Below are 20,600 nucleotides of genomic sequence, written 5' to 3' on the forward strand. Positions count from 1 at the left end.
AAATTCGGGACCCTCGGGGGGTGGGGGAATTCTCAGAAATGATCTCGGGGAGTTCCAGCTTGCTTTCTGCTCGCCCCACGGGGTTTACTCCAACAACATGGCTGAAATGAGAGCTGTGAATGACGGTCTTCTGCTGTCCCTCAACTCTGGATTCTGGAACGTTGAGATTGAATCCGACTCCAAGGTTACGGTAGATATTTTGTTGGGTAAAGTTGCTTTTGGTTGGAGAATTGGCTTCTGGGTCTCAAGGATCAAAGCCCTCATGAGGAGGGGAAATATTTCCATCAAGCTCATTAAGAGAGAAGGTAATGGAGTTGCTGATGGTCTGGCATGAATTGCCAGTGCGAATCAATCATCCTTCGTGTGCCACCACTCTCAGAATCTTCCGGCTTACATCAGAGGTCTTATCTTTCTAGATAAAACAGGTCTTGGGACTATCGGCGCATCTTCGGTGGGCCTTTAAAGGGGTCCCTCGTGTATAGCTTATGATAGGCGGGGCTGTCTTTTTTTGTTGTTCTCGGCTCTGCCCGAATTAGTCCAGGTTGTATTTATCCATTTGTTTATGAATCAGGGAATCCCAAAGAGTTGGGCTCTTCCCCTTTTGGAAAAAAAAAAAAAAAAGTTTGATTTCTTAGCTGTTTCTTTCACAGGAGAGATTCCGATGACATACATGTAAGTGGGAGATGGATATGCAGATGGTGGCATGGGAGTCCATTTCCTTTCCATGGTTTCTCTTCTGACTTCCGATTTGGGTTTTGTTTTCAAATTATAGGATGAGGGTTTTGGTGTGCCGCCATTCTTTTGACATGGTGCCATGTTGTCATAAGAAGTTCATTCTCATGGGCGCAAGTTGTCGCATGAAGTTCATCCTCAAGGGCCTAAGTCATGGACTTTGACTAGATTTATGGTCATCTTGTACATTATAGAGTTTTTGCACAAATAAATCAAATTCCATTTTAGAGCATTGTGGAATCATAGAAGTTACTCTTATCAACTTAACAATTATATAAATTATTAATTGATATTTTATCAATTGAAGTATGAGCATATTCAACTTTTGAATTAAAAAAATTAAAATAAAATAATCAAAGATATATTTTATTGCTATTGTACTTTTTCTCTTTATGTATCTACCTACGGAATGAAATTTCAACACTGATGTGTTGCTCATGATGGGAATTGGAAGTGTGCACGGACCCAATTCTGGTTAGCCAATCTTTCGTTTAGACCTTTCTTTTGAAAAGCTTGAGCGGGCCATCTAGACCACGATCTCCATCATAGTCATAGTTGGTACACTGTCCACGGCGCTTCTAAGTTTTGGTTTCATTTATAAGCATCAAACGTACAAGGAAAGCTATTGTTTTGCTGCTAAGCTAGGATTTTAGGGAAGTGAATCAATAAATGTGTATGGAAAGAGACCTGTCGTCGATTTTGCAATGGCTTGGAATGTTAGCTGGGAATGCATACTTGTAAAATACATTACCATCTCGCATGGTCTTATATCCCAGTGTGGTAGACAAGTGCCATATTCAAGCCATCCAACAGACAGTTCTGACAATATAAATACTCTCACCCAAAAATTAAGCTAGTCCACTCATCAGGGGAGCCACTTGGTTAGAAATGATAGGGTGTCTTGAGAAAGTATTCCCAATTATACATTTGTTTCATAGATATCAGCTAATCCGATAAGTGGACTGAATTGATTTTTGGATAAGGAAATGAACTTAGAGTTATCTTATCTTGTATCCAGGTGCCATGCTGATAGGTGGTGGCATGTATATGAGATGCGCCTTATAGTTTATTAAAATTATCGAGTTACTTTCCAAAAGAAAGTCATGGTTCCAACTCATCTACTTGTTCATGACCACTAAAAAATAGTATTTTGGGATGTTTGCCAGGATTGCATAGTTATACAATACATACCCATCTTGCTCCATCTTACATGCCACCTGTCCATCAGGTTGGTGTGATAATACAAATTCTCTCACGTATACCCCTAAGAGTTGTTTATCCGCCTGGTTTTTGGTCCAAAGCCCAGTAGTAAAGAGAGAACCTGATGGATAGAGTGGATTTCACTTTTACAACATGGTGACCCCAAAGGGAGTGGATTAGGTGAGACCCCGGCTTCGCCCAAGACAGTGCAACCCTTACCGTGGGGCCCACCTTGATGTATCTATTCTGTATCCGTTTTTCTAGACCACCTCATGGTATGATCCCAAACATGAAGAAGATCCAGATCTTAGGTGGGCAATTGAGGCAGGGATAAACGTGATGAGGACAATCACCGTCTTCCTTAGGGATAACTACTTTGAATCCACGAAGCTTCTCTAGACTCCTCACATAGACTTCTTAAATCCACAAGAAAAAAATAAAAAAATAGAAATAATATTCATGAAAATTCATATATTTATTGATGATTGAAATAAACAAGTGTACAACCCTTTAAATAAGTATACGAAAGCCTTGGAAGAAGTTTTGGAATTAAAATACAACTAAAACTCCATAAAATTCGTAACTTACTATAAATAGCAAAAATCTAACTCTAATAAAAATTCTGATTCAATAAAACTCTAATAAAACCTAATTTCTAAAAATAAAAATTTCAAATAAACTTTTGCTAGAAGAGTCCTAGCATAATTACTAGTTGTTTCTAAAAAAGAAGAAAATCTAAAACTCTAAAAGTAAGAAAATATTATAAACTTTAAATTTACTAAAAATAGTAAAATTTCCTTAAATTTTTATTTTTGAGCTGAAAGTATACGTTTTCTGACGAAACAGACAAACGCAACCTACTTTGTGGGTCGGTTTACTCTGGATAGCCCGTTCAGTAAAGATTGATAGGTTACCCACCCCGTAACATGATACCCAGATCAAAAGTTACAATCAATTTATGGTCTACATTCTTTTGGTCCAACTATGGTAGGAATGTATCCGTGCCATGTTCTACATCAACCATATTTTAGGAAACGGTGGTGATTGAACACCCTACCATTAAAAACTTCTTAGGGTGCACCTTAATATTTATGTAATGTTTATTTGTCATCCAATCCGTTGATAAGGTCACAAAAGACTAGATGAAGCAAGACAAGAAATATCAACTTGATCCAAAACTTTTGTGGCCCATTAATGATCAATCAACACAGTTTCCTATGGTATGGTCCACCTAATAATTGGATCTTTATCATTCTTGGAATCATGTACTAAAGTGATTTGCAAAAGGATAGATGGCATGGATACAGAACAGATATGTCAAGGTGAGCTCCACAGTAAATGCCGCACTGGCTTGGGTGAGGCCGGTCTCACTTAGATGAACCGCATAGATACATAATAGATACATCAAAGTGAGCTCCATGGTAAATGCCACACCGTCTTGGGTGAGACCGGTCTCACCTATTCTGCTCCCGGCCCATAGAACTAGCGTGACAAACCTCCTTTCTCGAATGGGGGTAATATTCTTTCCTTGAACTGGTCGTGGAATTCTGGATTCTTTACTTCTTTCCCTTTAATTCTTTATTCTGAGTTCGCTTACCAAGAAAAGGCATCAAAGCAAATGTGCAAGCTCTATTTATTTTTATTCCTTCTACCTTCAATGATGTATGCTGCGAAATCACAAGCATAGCACCATTTAAAACATAATAATAACGCTTCATCAATATAGAAATCATAGTTCAACAGCAATGCTGACTGCCCAAATTACTGACAAACTGTAGATAGAGTATGACCCAAAAATTAGATCCAGATGATATTAACATTTTGATTTTCCCTTGAATTTGATCTACGCACAATGTTATGTTAATCCAATTGATAGCCAATAAAAATGGATGGTTAGAACCACCGGAAAAGAATGATTCTAGAGATATTCTCCAACAGTGATTGGACACACAATTTTGATGGTTTTCCTAGCTGTATATTACCACCACATGGGAGGAGATTGTCATCATTTTCAAAATGGTGTGAAACTAATAGAAGAGTCTGTTTCTGCTGAGAGCTTGACTGCAAGTGGCTGAGATGAGCTGCTGGTCCATCTTGAACGTCCTATCATAATAATCCATATATGCAATGTAATGAAGTATGACAATTAATTATTTATAGGATTCACTGTGATGTGTATGTGAGCTCTATTTTGACCATTAGATACCTAATCTCACTTTTAGTCTGAAGGCAAAAAAAAAAAAAAAAAAAAAAACATTGTTTCTAATAGTGTGATCCACCTGAATCAGGAATGGAGATAGCATTTAGGGACAGGGACTGCAGGCTAACACTGTAGTAGTGACTAGAGCTATACATGAGTCGTGTGCCCAACTTGGCTCAGCCACTAGCTGACCCTAGCTCGAACTCAGCTCAGATCGATCCTTGAGCCTGACTGGCCAGCTTAGTTCGATTCAATCAATAGCTTAGGCTAATTCGAGCCGAGTTCGAGCCAAGATCAAGCTTGTGCGGCATTTTCTCAAACACATGGAGTGCGCCTTCAATTTTTCATAGTATGTAAAACAACAACAACAATAATTTACCGTTATTTCATCAAGCACTCTGTAGGCAACATCAAATTCAAGATACAAGGGTATTTGTTTCTCATCTATACCTTCCTCGCCACCAGCCAACACTTTGTCGAGTCATTTCATCAAACACTTGGTGAGCGACATCAATATCAAAATAACCAAGTCATCGAACTGGTTCGATCCGAGTCAAGTCGAGCTTGGGCAAGCTTGAACTCGGATCGAAATTTTTTCAAGCTAAAAAAATCAGCTCTACTTAGTTCAAACTCAATTTCGAACCGAGTCGAATCAAGCTTTTTGATTCGAGTCGAGCAAGCTAGCCGAGCTAACCCGGTTAGTGTACAACTCTAGTTGTGAGAGTGCTATTGGATGGTACTCTATGACCAACCATGATGTCTGTGTTCTATCCATGTTGTTCGTCCATTTTGGCCCCTCCGTTTATAGCTTGAGCCCAAAAAATGAAGTAGATCCAAATATTAGGTGGACCACACCAAAGGAAATTGTGTTTGAACATCTCCCCATTAAAAATTTCTTCGGGCCCACAGTAATATTTATTTGCCATCCAACTTGTTGATTAGTTCACATGGACCTGGATGATTGGAAAACACAAATATCAGCATGTATGATCCGAAACTTTTTTAGCCACCAAGAATCTTTTAACGGTGAGTTTTCAATCACCATTGTTTCTTATGGTGAGGTCCACCCAAGATTTGGATCTGCCTTGTTCTTGGGTTCATGCCCTAAAATAGGTTGGCAAAATGGATGTACGGAAACACATACATTATCGTGCGGCCCATAGAGCACCATCTAGTAGCAATAATGTCAGTGTGCAATTCATGCCTGATATTTGAGCACTGAGCCTAAATGGGGTGATGCACTTCGTGGTCAGAGTAGATTTCACACCCCCCCCTCTCTCTCTCTCTCACATATTCCACGTTCCAACCCACGTTCCCTCATCTTCCAAGCCCTAACATCCCCGTCCCCATTTATCTCTCTCTCATCTTCCAAGCTCCAACCCATGCCCCCATCTCCCTCTTTCAACCTCTCTCTCTCTCTCTCTCTCTCTCAAGCTCTGATTTCTTCCCAACTTCCCTCAATCATCACCTCCAGCTAGACCGCGGGATTTTCGCCAGGATCCTCTCTCTCTCTCAAGCTCTGATTTCTTCCCAACTTCCCTCAATCATCACCTCCAGCTAGACCGCGGGATTTTCGCCAGGATCCTCTCTCTCTCTCAAGCTCTGATTTCTTCCCAACTTCCCTCAATCATCACCTCCAGCTAGACCGCGGGATTTTTGCCAGGATCCGCCTCGAATCCGAGGCCATTCTCGCATTATAAATACCAAAAAATTGGAGCAACGCACACAGCCTCTCTGACCAACCCACATGGCGTTGTGGCCATTGCAGCAGTGAGACTTAAAAACAGGTCCGCATCTCTCTCCTACAAATACTCGGGCTCAGCATCGGGCTGGATTATTTTAGTCCGTCACCGGCCCGGACTTCTACCTACGTTTGCTAATGCATTTTCCATTTTAAAAGAGATTGCATTGCTACTCCAACAAATGATATGCGATACAGAAATGGAAACGGATTGGCTACTCCCCATACCACCAGCCCGGTATCTGGTTGTCGGTGCTCTGTGACCCCCACCATGATGTATGTGTTTCATCCATGCCGTTCATCCATTTTTACAGATCATTTTAGAGTTTGATGTTAAAAAAGAAAGGGATGAAAATCTCTATTGGGCCACACCACAGGAAAACAATAGTGATTGGATATCCACCATTAAAATCCTCCTAAGGCCTACTGTACTGTTTATTTGACATCCAATCTGTTTATTCAGTCATACAGACCCAGATGAAGGGAAAAAAAATAACATCTTGATCCATAACCTTTGTAGCCCCCAAATTTTTTTTAATAGTCAACGTTCATTCATTAATGTTTCCTGTAATGTGGTCCAATTAGGATTGGGATATACCTAATTTTTAGTCTCATGTTATAAAATGATCTAGAAAAATAGATGGACGGAATGGATGAAATACATACCTCATGGTGGGGCCCACAGAGTACCGACCACCAGGCAGGTAGAGTAGCAAATCCGATTCCGAAAGAGAGTTGACTTCTGTGGACCCTAATATCGCACCTATCAAGGAAGCGTATTAAGTGGGGCTCGGGTCTAGGATTTACTAGGTGGGACAGGGCTTCGAACCATCTTGCAATAATCCGGCGCAGCTTCAGTGTATCCCTGGTCTCACCGAGGTGGGTGTGACCCTGACTGTGGGGGCTTACAGTGATGTAGGTGCTTTAACTCCACGCCGTCTAACCATTTTGACAGCTTTTTTCAGGGTGTTATCTCAAAAATGAAGTTAACCCAAATATAAGGTGGACCACACTACAGGAAACATTTGTAATAAGAACTTTATGAATTCCATCGGGATGTTTATTTGCCGTCCAAAACCTGTTGATAAAGTCACAAAGACCTAGATGAAGATACACAGATATTGTCTTGATCCAAAGCTTTTATGGCCTTGGAGAAGTTTTTAATACTCAATTACCATAGTTTTTCATACTACCGTTCATGTAACATTTGGATCTGCTGGGGCTCAATACTACGTGCCACTGGAAAAGCTGGGGCTCCACCATGATGTATGAGTTTTATCCCCATTGTTGATCTATTTTTTCAGATCATGTCATGACATGAGCCCAAAAATAAGGCAAATTTAAATCTTAGCTGGACCATATCGCAAGAAACAGTGGTGGTTGAACACCCACCGTTAAAAACTTCTCTTGAGCTACAACAGTTTTGGATCAATTTAATATATGTGTTCCAGGTCTGTGTGAATTAATTAATATGCTGGGTGGTAAATAAACATTACAATTGGCCTGATCTAAATTAATTAATAGGTTGGATGGTAAATAAACATTAATTACAATTGGCCTTACCTAATTTTTAATGGTTGGTGTTCAATTACCACTGTTTCCTCAAGGTGGTCTATCTGAGATTTGGATCAGCCTCATTTTAAAGCTCATATGGTAAATGAGCTTGAAAAATGAATGGACAATGTTGATAAAACACATACATCATGGCGGGTCTTATAGAGCTTTTCTAGTGTCACTGTGTACTGAGGTAAGTGGTGTGTGCTGCATCAAGCAACCAGAGTCCGTTTGTTACACCCTTCTTTTCCTTTTCTACTGTTCCTCAGCATTGCTCTTCCACGCTGATCCACATCGTTTAATTTATTAGGTTCCACCATAGATGGGCCATGTTGCAAACACCTCTTATCAAAGGTTCAGCTAGTCGGAGGTCCTGACCAGAGATCTTTGATCTGCATCGGAATTTGTTTGAATTTTAAATACCAAATAGGGACAGTCAAGGATATTTCAGCATTAAGATGAATTATTTCCCCCTTCACCTTTTTCGGATTCTATTGAAAGATTATCTTCCTCGCCAACATCTAACCTCATCATAGGGGGCCGATTCAGTCAGTGGGGCCCACCTTGATGTATGTGTTGTATATCCAAGTCATCCATCTGTTTTGCTGGCTTATTTTAGGACATGCCCCAAAAATGAAGTAGGTCCAAATCTCAGGTGGGCCACACAGTGGGGAAAAGTGATGATTGACAGTTAAAATTTTTGAAGTGAGGAGTTTCCATGGGTTTGCGACCTTTTATCGTTGATTCATGTAAAATTTTAGCACCATACTTGCATCCATTACAGATTGCATGAAAAAAAAAGGCCAGTTTTAGTGGACCGATGAGGCTGGCAAGGGTTTTGATGAAATCAAGCATCGATTGTCCACAACACTAGTCTTAGTTCTTTCGAGTTTCGACAAGTTGTTTGAGGTTAAGTGTGACACTTTATATGTCAGAATTGGAAGAATCTTATCACAGGAAAGTAGGACAAGTAGCCTTTTACAGTGCGAAGCTCAACAAAACCTAAAAGAAGTGGTTGACATACGAGGTCAAGCTGTATGTAGTAGTTCAAGCATTGCGACATTAGCGGTATTATCCAATTCAGATGGAGTTTGATCTCTAAACTGACCATCAGGCCCTAAAGTTTATTAATAGTTAGGCTAACGTGAATCGTGTATATGTTAGGTGGGTTACATTTTTATAAGAACTCATATTCGTTCCGAAGCACAAATTAGGGCAGCATAATAAAGTAGTTGATGCACTTAACAAGCCGTACATCACCACTTGTTACGATGAACAATAAGGTGGTCGGTTTCGACTGTCTCAAGTAATTATATACCGAGGACGAGGATTTCAATGACGAATAAATGAGATGTCAAGAGGGTCATCTCAGTGACCTACATATGCAAGATGATTTTCTCTTCAAAGAAAATCAAATGTACATTCCCTAAAGTTCATTGAGAGAACAAATTATTCAAGAGCTACATGAAGGTGGCCTTGGTGGAGACCTTGGGCGAGACAAGACATGGGCACTTGTTATGTGGGTAAATCCGTGTAGCGTTGTCATGTTTGTCAGACCTCCAAGGGGCAATATTAGAATATGGGCTTCTACACCCCATTGCCTGTCCTAATGGCCCATGAGATGACTTATCTATGAACTTCGTGCTTGGTCTCTCATGAACACAACGCGGCATGGATTCGTAGTTCGTGATGGTAAATCATTTCTCAAAGATGACGCATTTTATTTCATATAAGAAGACCCTTAATACAACACACATGACAAACTTATTCTTCAGAGATGTTGTGCGGCTCTATGGGTTCTCAAGACTATTATTTCTGACTGTGACACGTAGTTCATTAGTCATTTCTTGTGGACTTTGTAAAATCGCTTTGGTATACAACTTCAATTCAGTAGTGCCTACCATACACAGACCGATAGGCAAATTGAAGTTGTGAATCACATATTGAAAAACCTCCTTCGATGTATTTGAAGTGATAAACTATATAAAGTAGTGGGATTTGACCTTGTCTAAAGCGGAGTTCGCATTTGACAACATGGTGAACCACTTAACATGAAAGTTCTTGTTCCAGATTGTTTATGGTCGAGTGCCCCGCCACACACTTGACGTGGTCCTTTGACAAGCTTCCGAGCATAAGCATTGCAACAGAACATATGACAGACTTAATCATGGACATTTATGTGGATGTGCAAGCCACTTATTCCAAACCTCGAACGACAAGTATAAGGAGCAAGTCGACAAAAGGTATTTGATGTGGGTGACGATGTTATCGTCTATCTATGCAAGGTGACATTTTCGATCAAGACCTACGTACAACGAGTTGAAGAACAAGAAGACCGGTATCAATGACAATGCTTACGGTGTTAATCTTCTAGATGAGATTAATATCTAATTTACTTTTAACAACACGGACCTGATCAAGTAGTATGAACCGAAGGGGGACGAGAACTTGAGGACGAGTTCTTTTGAAGTGGGTGAGATTGACGTAGAGCAGGTTGCAGACACTTTCACGGCCAACAGAAAGCCTAATCGGAGGTGTAGGTGATCAGGACCTTCAAAACCTTAAAACAGTCGTATCTTGCACACTGGAATGAGTTTTTGGACGTATCGTATATGATTTTGGGATAGGTGAAGCTACTTTAGCTACCAACCCTGCTACAACGGGTTGCCTATGCAATATCTATAAGATTCCATCGTATCAACGGTTGAAAGTCCATTTTATTTCCAACTAATTCAATCATAACTTTTGATCATTTGAGTTTTAAGAGTCATGCCCAACATGAAAAGGGCTTAGAAAAATTAGGAGAATAACATGGTTAGGCTAAATTGGACACTTACTATTTTTGGCCAATGCCCATGAAGTCTAGTAGGAATCATGACTGTTTATAAATAGTAAGTTTACTACTTATAGTAAGTCACTTTTTTAGGGAGTTTGAGTCCGAAACTCCATCCTAGGTTTGACTTCACTATTTAAAGATTGTAATTTTATTTTATTTTATCAATCAATTTATTTTTTAATTTATCAGAAGTTATTTGAAATTTTCTATTTTTCTTCGTGGATTCGAGGAATCTCTGTGAGGAGTCCAAAGAAGCTCCATGGATTCGTAGTTATCCCCTAAGGAAGAAGGTGATCCACCTCATCACGTCCATACCCGCGTGACGTCCTCAACAAAATAAAATAAAAATAAAATAATAGTACAATAAAAAAATTAAAAAAATCAGGTTGCCTTGAATACATCTCTTAAGTTTTGTAGCAACCACATTCTGAAGAGGTCTGTCCATGTCCAAATCCATAGCCATTACATTAAATAATTTTCCATTTCTAACATCATCTTAGCATTTTTCCAAACTATACTCTTTGGACGACAGTCTTTCCATCTGCCTTCGTCTTCGTCTCCAAATTCATTCTTTGTTTGTGCTTTCTGCAGTCATGTCGGGTACGAGAGAACCCTTTGATCCTTTCCTTACCAAATTGTTGGCCGCAGCAGGAGGCAAAGCTTCTGCTCCCATTGAAGACATCAAAAATGGCATCGAAAAAATCAAAACCGCGCTACATTTGGCCAGGAAATGGGAGGAGGGCATTTTCGATGGCTTTGCTGCATTAACTAGAACCGTTGACCAAATCATCCAAGAACAGCCATCGGTCAATGACGATTCGATCAAATCCCAAGGAGCGCCATTGGATTTTCTTAGCACCGAAAATGGCAAAAAGCTTCTTGCATCTGCTGCCGAGAAAGTTGAAGAAATGGCTTCAAAAGTGCCCTGCGACTTCCAGTTGTCCCCAACAACATCTAGCCCTTCTTCAGTGTCAAAGGAGATACCCATGAACGAGGAAGAGTTCCAGTGCATGGCAGAGAAAATCACCGCACCCGATCCGGGCCTGACGAATCTCAATATAGTTTACGATTATCTTGATCCTCAACTAAAACGATGCTTTCTTTATTTCTCCGCCTTCCCTGAAAACAAAGTCATCAGGAGGCGGATCATGATCTACTGGTGGATCGGGGAAGGACTGGTGGCTCCAACGAGTAACGGTCGAACAGCAGAGCATGTCGGAGAAGAATGCTTTAAGATGTTGATCTGGAGCAATCTGATCCAACCCATATACCAAAAACATAGTAAAACCGCCAAGTACTGCAAAATCTACCCTTGGGCTCGTCAGATGCTGGTTTCCAAAGCAGAGGAATATCCAGAAAATTTCTTCACATTCGACCAACAAGACCGCCCGACCTTCAACTCCATGCAATGCGAGCGGGCTTGTTTGGTGGCAAAGGAGGAGAAAGATCAAGTGGCGGTCACTGTAAAATCCAAACCGAATGAATTGCGATCGCTTTTCAATTTAAGTGCGCAATACCTAAGCTGCAACAAGGATCAGCTCGCGAGTTTGAAGGCGATTGCTGCTCTGCAGCTTGGAAGGTGGCAGTACTTGTCTCGTCATCACATTGAATTCACTGACACTAAGTTCTTGGAGGCCCTACAATTCCTGAAAGGATTGAGGTATCTCAGCCTGCAAGGGATCTCTAGAATAATAGATCTGCCGGAGACCATAGCTGGCCTTACCAATCTATTGATCTTGGATCTCCGGTCATGTCACAATCTAGAAAACGTGACGCCGGCAGTGACGTCGATCAACTCACTGACTCACCTGGACGTATCGGAGTGTTATTTACTAGACAAGATGCCACAAGGGATCGGCTCGATGACAAACCTCCAAGTTCTCAAGGGGTTCGTGGTGGCGAGCACCCGAAGCAGAGACCCATGTCGACTCAGTGAGTTGACTCAGTTGACGAAGCTATGGAAGCTGAGCATTCGCATTGGGAGCGAAGTGCATATTGGTGAAGATTTGAGTGAATTAAGCAAAATTGAAAGCCTTCTGTCGCTAAAAATTACGTGGGGCCAGATGAAATCCTCACCGATGAAGATTAGAGAACCAAAAACAATGAAGGGATCAGCTCCGTTGGAGATTACAGAACTGAAAACATCAAGCAATAAAACAATGAAGCGATCGCCACCGTCGCAGATCACAGAACTGAAAACATCAAGGAACAAGACAATGAAGGGATCAGGGTCAATGAAAGAATCGATGGTGCTGGCATTTTCGCTCCTGAAGCTTGAGAAGCTGGTACTCGAGTGTGTTCCTGATGAAGACTCAATGAGTTGGCTAAAACCCGGAGGATTTAGGGGGCTGAAGAGGCTGTACATTGCAGGAGGGAAGCTGAGGAAACTGAGCACTGTTACTGAAAATGATGGATGGAATGTAGAGATTCTGCGTCTCAAATTTCTGAAAGAATTGAAGTTGGAATGGGTTGATCTGAAGATGAAGCTTCGACAGCTGAGATGTGCGCAGATTTACGAATGTCCGAATATCTTATATTCTCCTTCTGGATTCGATGACAAGGGATATTGGGTGCGGAATGACGAAGATGCAAGCTCAAGCTCCATGGCTGGAACTATTGCTCCTGTTTGAACGAGTGAGTCCCATTTTACATGATCTGGACTGTTGATCTGATTGGGTCCCAAAACGGATGGTTGATGCATTAAAAATATCCCTGAATCGGAGTATCCTGACCCTTTGATCTTTGGTCTGGTAAATTAACGTCTGAGATAGGGCATAACGAACGGTCCAAAATTAAGGAAAAAAATTAGGGGGTTAGTATATATCATCCCGTCTGGATGATTTCAGCACCATCACTCATCCATGGTCTGGATCGAAGAACCATGCATGGAGCCGCTTGCACTGATGGGGGTGCATTGGATATTATTCACAATATGATGCATCGGACCCACATATCCATCCATTTATTTCTTACTCGTTTCTCTTTTAATGGCGGACTGTATTGGTAACGAGAACTGTAAATGAACCGAGTTAGCTCGGTTAACTCGCTCGACTCAACTCCAAGAATCTGGAGTCGACTCAACTCAAAACTGGGTTCGATCCGACCTGAGTTGATTTTTTGAGCTAGAAAAAATTTCGAGTCAAGTCCGAGCTAGAATTTGACTCGAACTTGACTCGGTTTGAATCGATTCCACTTGGATCAGGTTCACTTAATATAAATATTTTGTAAATATTTATATATTTAAATAAATTACATGTGATATATATATATAACCCTAAACCTTAAAACCTAAACTCGAACTCAACTCATAGGCTCGAATTGGAACTCGACTCAAAGGATCGAGCTCGAACTTGGCTCAAGATGGCTCGATCTGCTAACCGAGCCAAGTTGAGTTGACCAATCAGGCTCGAAGACCAAGCCGAGTCGGGTTCGAGCAGAGGTAGCCTGTTGGCCGAGTTGAACCAAGCTGAGCCAAGCTCAACTCGGTTTGACTTGTGTACAACTCTATTGGTAACCACTGATTTTAATAGACTAGTTTAATTTCCTTAAAAGAATCTAACTAAGCAACTTCTACCATCATATGTGGGCCCACCATCAAGGAATGTAAATCATTGATCTCTCTAGCTGTTGACAATCCTAACCATCGAAAAATTTCACAAAAAATCCCTAAAATATGATCATTGATTTTTATATTACAATTTTCTACATGGCTAGGATTGCCTTGCCGACACACGTGTTTTGTTTATGATCCATTCATGGAGTCTTATGATGAACAAGCAGTTTATATCAGCCTACATCTAAATAGACGCGGATTGCCTACTAAGAAGGTTGATACAGTAGTATGTGGGCCCCACCATAATGTATGTGTCCTATCCATGCCATTCATCAATTTTTCCGTACTATATTATGGCATGAGTCCAAAAAAGAGGCAGATTCAAATCTCATATGGACTACACCATAGGAAAGAGTGATGATTGAACACTCACCATTAAAAACTTACCATAGGAAAGAATGATGATTGAACACTCACCATTAAAAACTTACCATAGGAAGGAGTGATGATTGAACACTCACCCTTAAAAACTTCTTAGGGGTCACTTGGATCAAGCTGATATTTGTGTTTTCTCTTGGTCAGGTATGTGTGACTTAATTAACAGGTTGATAACAAATAAAAATTATAGTGTGTAATGCTTTTTTTTAAAATAAAATTTATTTTTAAAAAAAAATTAAGTGAGAGAGAGAGAGAGAGAGAGAGAGAAATAAAAAAATAAAAATTTGTCGATCTCAATTTATGTCTCCTTATCCCAACTCTTCTTCATATCTTGTAGTCTCTCAGCAAACCATCTCTCTTAAGGAGGGAGCGTGTGAGAGCCAGAGTCCCACTAAGACTCAAAGAATCAAAGAAAGAAAATAATAGGAAAAAAATGAGAGAGAGAAAGTCAAAGAGAGACTTTTGAAATTCGCATATTCATGTTAGTGTAATGATCTTCTCATTGTTGTCTTTCTAAAGTAGTTTAATTCGGCATTGTTCTACACATTGGACGGATTTGATCAATCAGACATCTATTATGTGCATTTAACTTATCCATATGAAACGGTACACTAATACGCATAGCTTTAGGGCAGATGTGCAGAAGGTGGGATTTTTCCATGATGGATAGTGATCAATACGATTCGTAAGTTCACAGGTTTTCTAAGACTTCATTATGTAATGATTTCAAGAATTAGACGCATTCGACACTTTAATGGACTATACCGATTATAAATTTACTAAAATTCTTCACTAATTTAAGGAAATTGAATTAATATCGGAAGAATAAGTCTCAGCGTAAGCTACAACTTAGCACTGAGAATTATATGTCATAATCTGAGACGTGTAATATTAAATCATTGTTATTCATCATATTCTTAAGAATAAAATTAATTAAAATACTAAATTCCAAATTGATTGGACCATTGGATGAGTCGCAACGATCTGAGGTAATGGTAGACAATGAATCATATGTTGATTTATTGTGTGGAACCATTGGATGGTTGAGATCTTACTCGATTTGAACCAACTATCAAAATTCAGACATTGGATGATGATGACATTCAGATTTGATGATCGATCTAATCATTTAGTAGGCTGCATTGATCAATCAATGTGATCATTTATATAATTGTAATAAATTAATGTATTGATGGTCGGATCAAGATAATCATCGGTTTTGTGATCAAGTGATGATTAATGGTTGGCCTTAATTCATCTATCAAATTTGATTTCAACCTTAAATTATCAACGTAAATAAATTTCCAAAACTTTCTGTAAATTATCACAAATTGCGTAACAAATTTAGAATTTCAGGAGTAAAATATTTTTTTTCGTGAATTCAGGAGGTTCTGGTATAAAATTTCAGAATGTTATAGAATACTGCCCAAACCTTTAGAAAAATCAACTTTCGAAACTGTTACTGAAAACAGCCCGAATTTGCAGAAATTTTAGGAGCCAAATTCTAACAATACCTTAGTTTTTGTACTATTTTTTCATAATGTATAAATTCATTTAAATAAGATATCTTGTTATATAAATAGATTTAGATCGATTAAAGGTGGGCTTCAGTATGTGAACTAGTGACATTAGAAAATAATTTTCATTTATGTGATTTTAGAAAGTTCTGATTCAAGTCGAACTATTGATTTATATAATCATATTTACTGCATCAAGGTGAGTGATTCTGATGTGTTTCCCCTCCATTAAGTTAAAATAGATTCATTGATCATGTTTTGTATGTTTGTTTTAACATTAATTTGTTATTATGATCTCTTATTGGATTTAATTATTAAACGTATAATTTTGATTGATGTATTATTAATGATGTGATTTGTTCAATATGCTAGTATAGCCAATGAATTGATTTATTGTGTTGGTAAATTTATGATATGATTTTCTGTATAATTGTAACTAATGGACTGATTTACTGAATGGATATAATTATAAATTAATGATTATGATGATATTAACAGTTAACATGAAAACTACAATGATTCGAATATGAGAATGGAAATGATCATATGGTATATCATTTACGAATACTTAATATGCTTATGCATCCATCATTTGCATGTATGATATGTGTTGAATTCGTGTGAGACATCTCTAGATATAATTGTTGTTATTCTATTATAATTTGATGTAAAGAACAGTGTCAAAACCTCTTACTAGGCCTGGGCAGCTTAACTTATATTGATGTAAAATTTTACAGTTCTGATTGAAGGTTGGCTAGTAACTGAAGAATATAAGTACGTAGTCAAGCCAGAAAAAGACTCAAGGGACATGCGACCCTACTTGATAGAGGAAGAAGTTGTTACTCTACACCAGCCATGATTATCATTTTAATTCCATTTAATATTTTTGAATTTTTATTTATTTATTTCAAGTTTGTTAGACAAGCTTTATTTTATTGCATAAGACCCCAAATGAGAGGGTCATTAATTATGTTAATAACTGATTATTGGAATTGATGGTTGATTTCTTTTCCATGAGATGTGATTAAGTATGAATGAAACTTAGATCTATGGTAGTACTATTCGTTAGACAAAATTTGTATAAGCATATCAAATAATTTAAGTACACTTAGTATACAAGTTATGACCTGAATTTCATATTCAAATTACACAAAAAGTATCCGAAATCTAGGTCGTGACATAGTGGGCCCTAGGAAGTTTATAATGGTGGGCATTCAATCGCCAGGATTTCTTGTGGTGTGGTCCACTTGAGATTTTGATCTCTCTCATTTTTGGGCTCTTTCTCTATAATGATCTAGAAAAATAGATAAACAACTTGAATAAAACACACACACACACACACACATATATGAGAAATGGTACTACTAGGGGTGTACATGAACGCACACACACACACACACGCACATGTGTGTGTGAGAAATGGTACTATTAGGGGTACATGAACCGAGCTAGCTCGGTTAGCTCGCTTGACTCGACTCGACTCAACTTGAAAAAGCTCGATTCGACTTAGTTTGAAGCTGAGTTCGAGCCGAGTTGAGCTGATTTTTTGACCTCGAAAATGAGTTCGAGCCCGAGTTTGAGCAGGCACCAGCTCAACTCGACTCGGATTGAATCCAGCTTGAATCGAACTCGGATCGAACCAGTTTGGTGACTCGGTTACTTTGCCATTGATGTTGCTCACCAATTGTTTGATAAAATGACTCAACCAAATGTGGCCGGTGGTAAGGAAGGTTTGGCCGGTGGCAGGCAAGGTATGTACATTAAACAAATACCTTTTTTTTTTTTTTTTGATTTTTATATCACTTAGAAGTTGTTTGATAAAACACCCGTAAAACAATTGCCTCTATCTTACAAACAGTGAGATTGTGAAGTTGCAGTTTAGGTGTTTGTGGAAATGCCTCAATAACAAACTCGGCTCGATCTTGGCTCAAACTCGGCCCTAGCTGTTGACCGAACCGAGCCGAGCTGGTCAATTAGGCCCGAGGACCAAGTCGAGCCGAGTTCGAGCTGAGGTTAGCCATTATTCAAGCCGAGTCGAGCTGAGGCCAGCTCGACTCGGTTTGGCTCGATGTACACCCCTAGGTGCTATAAGGTTGTCATCGTGGGAACTTTCCATGAGGTCGAGTTGTGTGAGCCCCACCATGATGTGTGTCAAACATCAACACTGTGCATTTGATGGGTTCCCTTTAGGTTATCGGGTATCCCAAAAATTCACTGTATAAGGAACTCGGGTGGGCCATACCATCTAAAACCATGTGAAGACATGCCTAAAACATATTAAAATACTTGTTGGGGCACAGTTGACTTTTGGATGCAGCTGAAACTTGATCTGACCCCTCATCCAAGTGGGACACACACAATGTATAGGCTGGATTTGTGAACCACATCTCGGTGGGCTCAATAAATGACTATCAAGATTTTAATGGGAGGATAACCCATCTCAACTATTGTATGTGATGTGGCACACCCATGTCATGGATTGACTTGATTTTTGCGCTCGTCGGCCACCATGGAATGGTGCATCCTCTTGAGGGGCTATATGTTCCTCCAAATCACCATAGCATCCACACCGTTTCCTGTGGTGTGGCCCACATGAATTTTAGATCAACGTGATTTGTTTGTTGAGTTACTAAAATGATCCAGTGAAAATGATGGAAAGAGTGGATGCCACTCACACATCATGATGGGTCCCACTCAAGATTTTAAGACATGGATGGGTCTCGGACTCGGTCAAAGTCGATCTTCACCATAACTCACTCACCCTGACTCATCTGAGTCGTGACTGTACTCGAAAGATTTTTGTTTTTGTTACAGGCGCGGATTTCCCACCACGTTGTTGTTGGTAGGGCTTGCAATATTCGACCTCTGTGTGGCCCACTGGGACGTTAGTGAGATATATCCACTCCATCCATCAGTTACGTCATCACATCTTCATTGTACACAACAAAAATTAGTAGGATATGAGACTTGCATGCGCCACACCTGAGGAACAATTTAAAATCACCGTTAGAACTTTTAAATTCCTCCCTTGTGGCCCGCCTGAGATTTTGATCAAGCTGATTTCTATTATATATTTTCATCCAGCCGATGCTCATCTGATGAACGGGTTGTATTGTATATAAACAACACAGTGGACCTAAGAAGCTTGCTACGGCGTGCGTCCCAGTCCCTAATTTTCCTTGCAGTGTGGCCCACATGAATTTTGGACTGCCCTGATTTCTACACATACGTCTTAGCATGATATTTCTCAACTGATGAACCGGGTGGATGTAACACATACATCAGGGTGACATGATGCCAAACACTCGCACGGATTGGGTACTAACACATGCTGGTCGGAATTTTGGAACTGTCTAGGGCTCTGAGGGGACCACCATGATGTATGGGTTTATTCACACAGTCTGTATACTTTTATCTATCATTTTAGAATAATAGCTTAAAAATCAGGCAAGGCTCGAGTGGACCACACAGTGGGCATTATTTGCCACCGTTCAAAACTTATCGAGATATACAGGGAGGTTTTGGATGAAGCTGATATTTATGGACGCGGATTTTCCAGCGAAAGCCTTTCGCAGGAAGTTAGGTGGGGATCACTTTAATGTTTGTGAAAAATCCTGCCCGTTCATCCGTTTTGTGAGTTCATTTTAAAAAATTTTGTCAAAAATGAACTGTATCCAAAGCTTGAGTGAGCCGTACAAAAGGAAAATATGGTTAGGGAAATTTAAAACCTTCCTGGGTTCAACAATAATGTTTAGATGCCATCCATACCGTTAATAACGTCATTCTTATTGGGATGAATTGAAAATAAAAATATGAGCATGAATCAAAGCTTCTGTGGCACCACAAATACTTTAACTGTGGACATTTAATTATCATATTTTTGGCTTACTTGAGCTTTGGATATGGTTCATTTTTGGTAACATGTCCTAAAATGAACTCACAAAACAGATGGACGGGAAAGATTTCTCACAAACATCACAGTAAGCCCCTACTAATTTCCCAGCGCAGGAACTCCCTCCAAAAGGCTTTCGCAGGAAATCCACGTCCGATATTTATATTTTGCTTTCATCGATGCCTAATTATGTGACTTTAAGAACGGCTTGGATGGCAAATAAACATCTCGGAGTCAGGAAGGTTTCAACGGTGATAGTCATTATCACTTGTGTATCCTCTGGTGTGATTCACTTAAGCCTTAGAACTGCGTATTTTTGGGCCGTTTAACTAAAATGATATGGAAAAATGGATGAACGGTGTGGATAAATCCATATATAACAGTGGGCCCCTCAGTGCCTCAGCCTGTTCCAAACTCGGGACAGGCGGGTGCCCCATCAGCGTCCAAACAACACCTTTGAAGACAAAACGCCAATGGCTGGGGAAGGTGCGTGGTGTAATGATAAAAGGAGCAAAAGTAAAAGTAAAAGTAAAAGGCGGTGGAAGACGCATGGTATATTAAGAAAAAGGAAAAGGAAAGGGATAATCAAAATAATTAAGAAAAAGAAAAATAATAATAAAAATAATAAAAGAAAAGGATAAGGATAAAGTAAAAAATTAAAAAAGATAATTAAAATAAAAATAAAAAAAGGGTAAGGGAAAGAGACCAGCGAAAGAAAAAGCGCCCCGGGATCGAATTCCCAGGGAATCAACCCTTGGAAGGGACTGCCATTTATTAACTTTGTCATGTGAGTGGTTGAAGGGACTGTCATTTATTAAATAGTGGTAAACTATCATTGGAGTCCAGCGTTTGGAAGTAGGGTTTTTTTCAAAACCTTGTTTGGTGAGAAATTGCATCTCTTGACAATATAACAAAAGAAAATCAACTATCCTTACTA

General features: G+C 39.5%; 1 protein-coding gene across 3 annotated transcripts; it reads left to right on the forward strand.

Annotated features, from left to right (window-relative positions):
• Positions 1-5,779: 5,779 nt before the first annotated feature.
• LOC131257794 (disease resistance RPP13-like protein 4) lies at positions 5,780-16,785 on the forward strand. Of its 3 annotated transcripts, none has more exons than XM_058258694.1 (3): positions 5,780-5,919; positions 10,855-12,897; positions 16,509-16,785. In XM_058258694.1, the coding sequence occupies exon 2, from the start codon at positions 10,857-10,859 to the stop codon at positions 12,891-12,893; it is 2,037 nt and encodes a 678-aa protein (XP_058114677.1). In that variant the 5' UTR covers positions 5,780-5,919; positions 10,855-10,856; the 3' UTR covers positions 12,894-12,897; positions 16,509-16,785. The 3 variants fall into 3 exon arrangements, with proteins under 3 accessions (XP_058114677.1, XP_058114678.1, XP_058114676.1); XM_058258695.1 differs by having other exon boundaries at positions 16,521-16,785; XM_058258693.1 differs by lacking the exon at positions 16,509-16,785 and having other exon boundaries at positions 10,855-12,992.
• The last annotated feature ends 3,815 nt before the right edge of the window (positions 16,786-20,600 follow it).

The sequence above is a fragment of the Magnolia sinica genome, chromosome 10 (assembly GCF_029962835.1).
Source record: "Magnolia sinica isolate HGM2019 chromosome 10, MsV1, whole genome shotgun sequence".
In the NCBI taxonomy this organism is placed as follows: domain Eukaryota; kingdom Viridiplantae; phylum Streptophyta; class Magnoliopsida; order Magnoliales; family Magnoliaceae; genus Magnolia; species Magnolia sinica.

Bases quoted from the DNA above. Each gene is read 5' to 3' on its own strand.
- LOC131257794 (XM_058258694.1), top strand. From the start codon at position 10,857: ATGTCGGGTACGAGAGAACCCTTTGATCCTTTCCTTACCAAATTGTTG.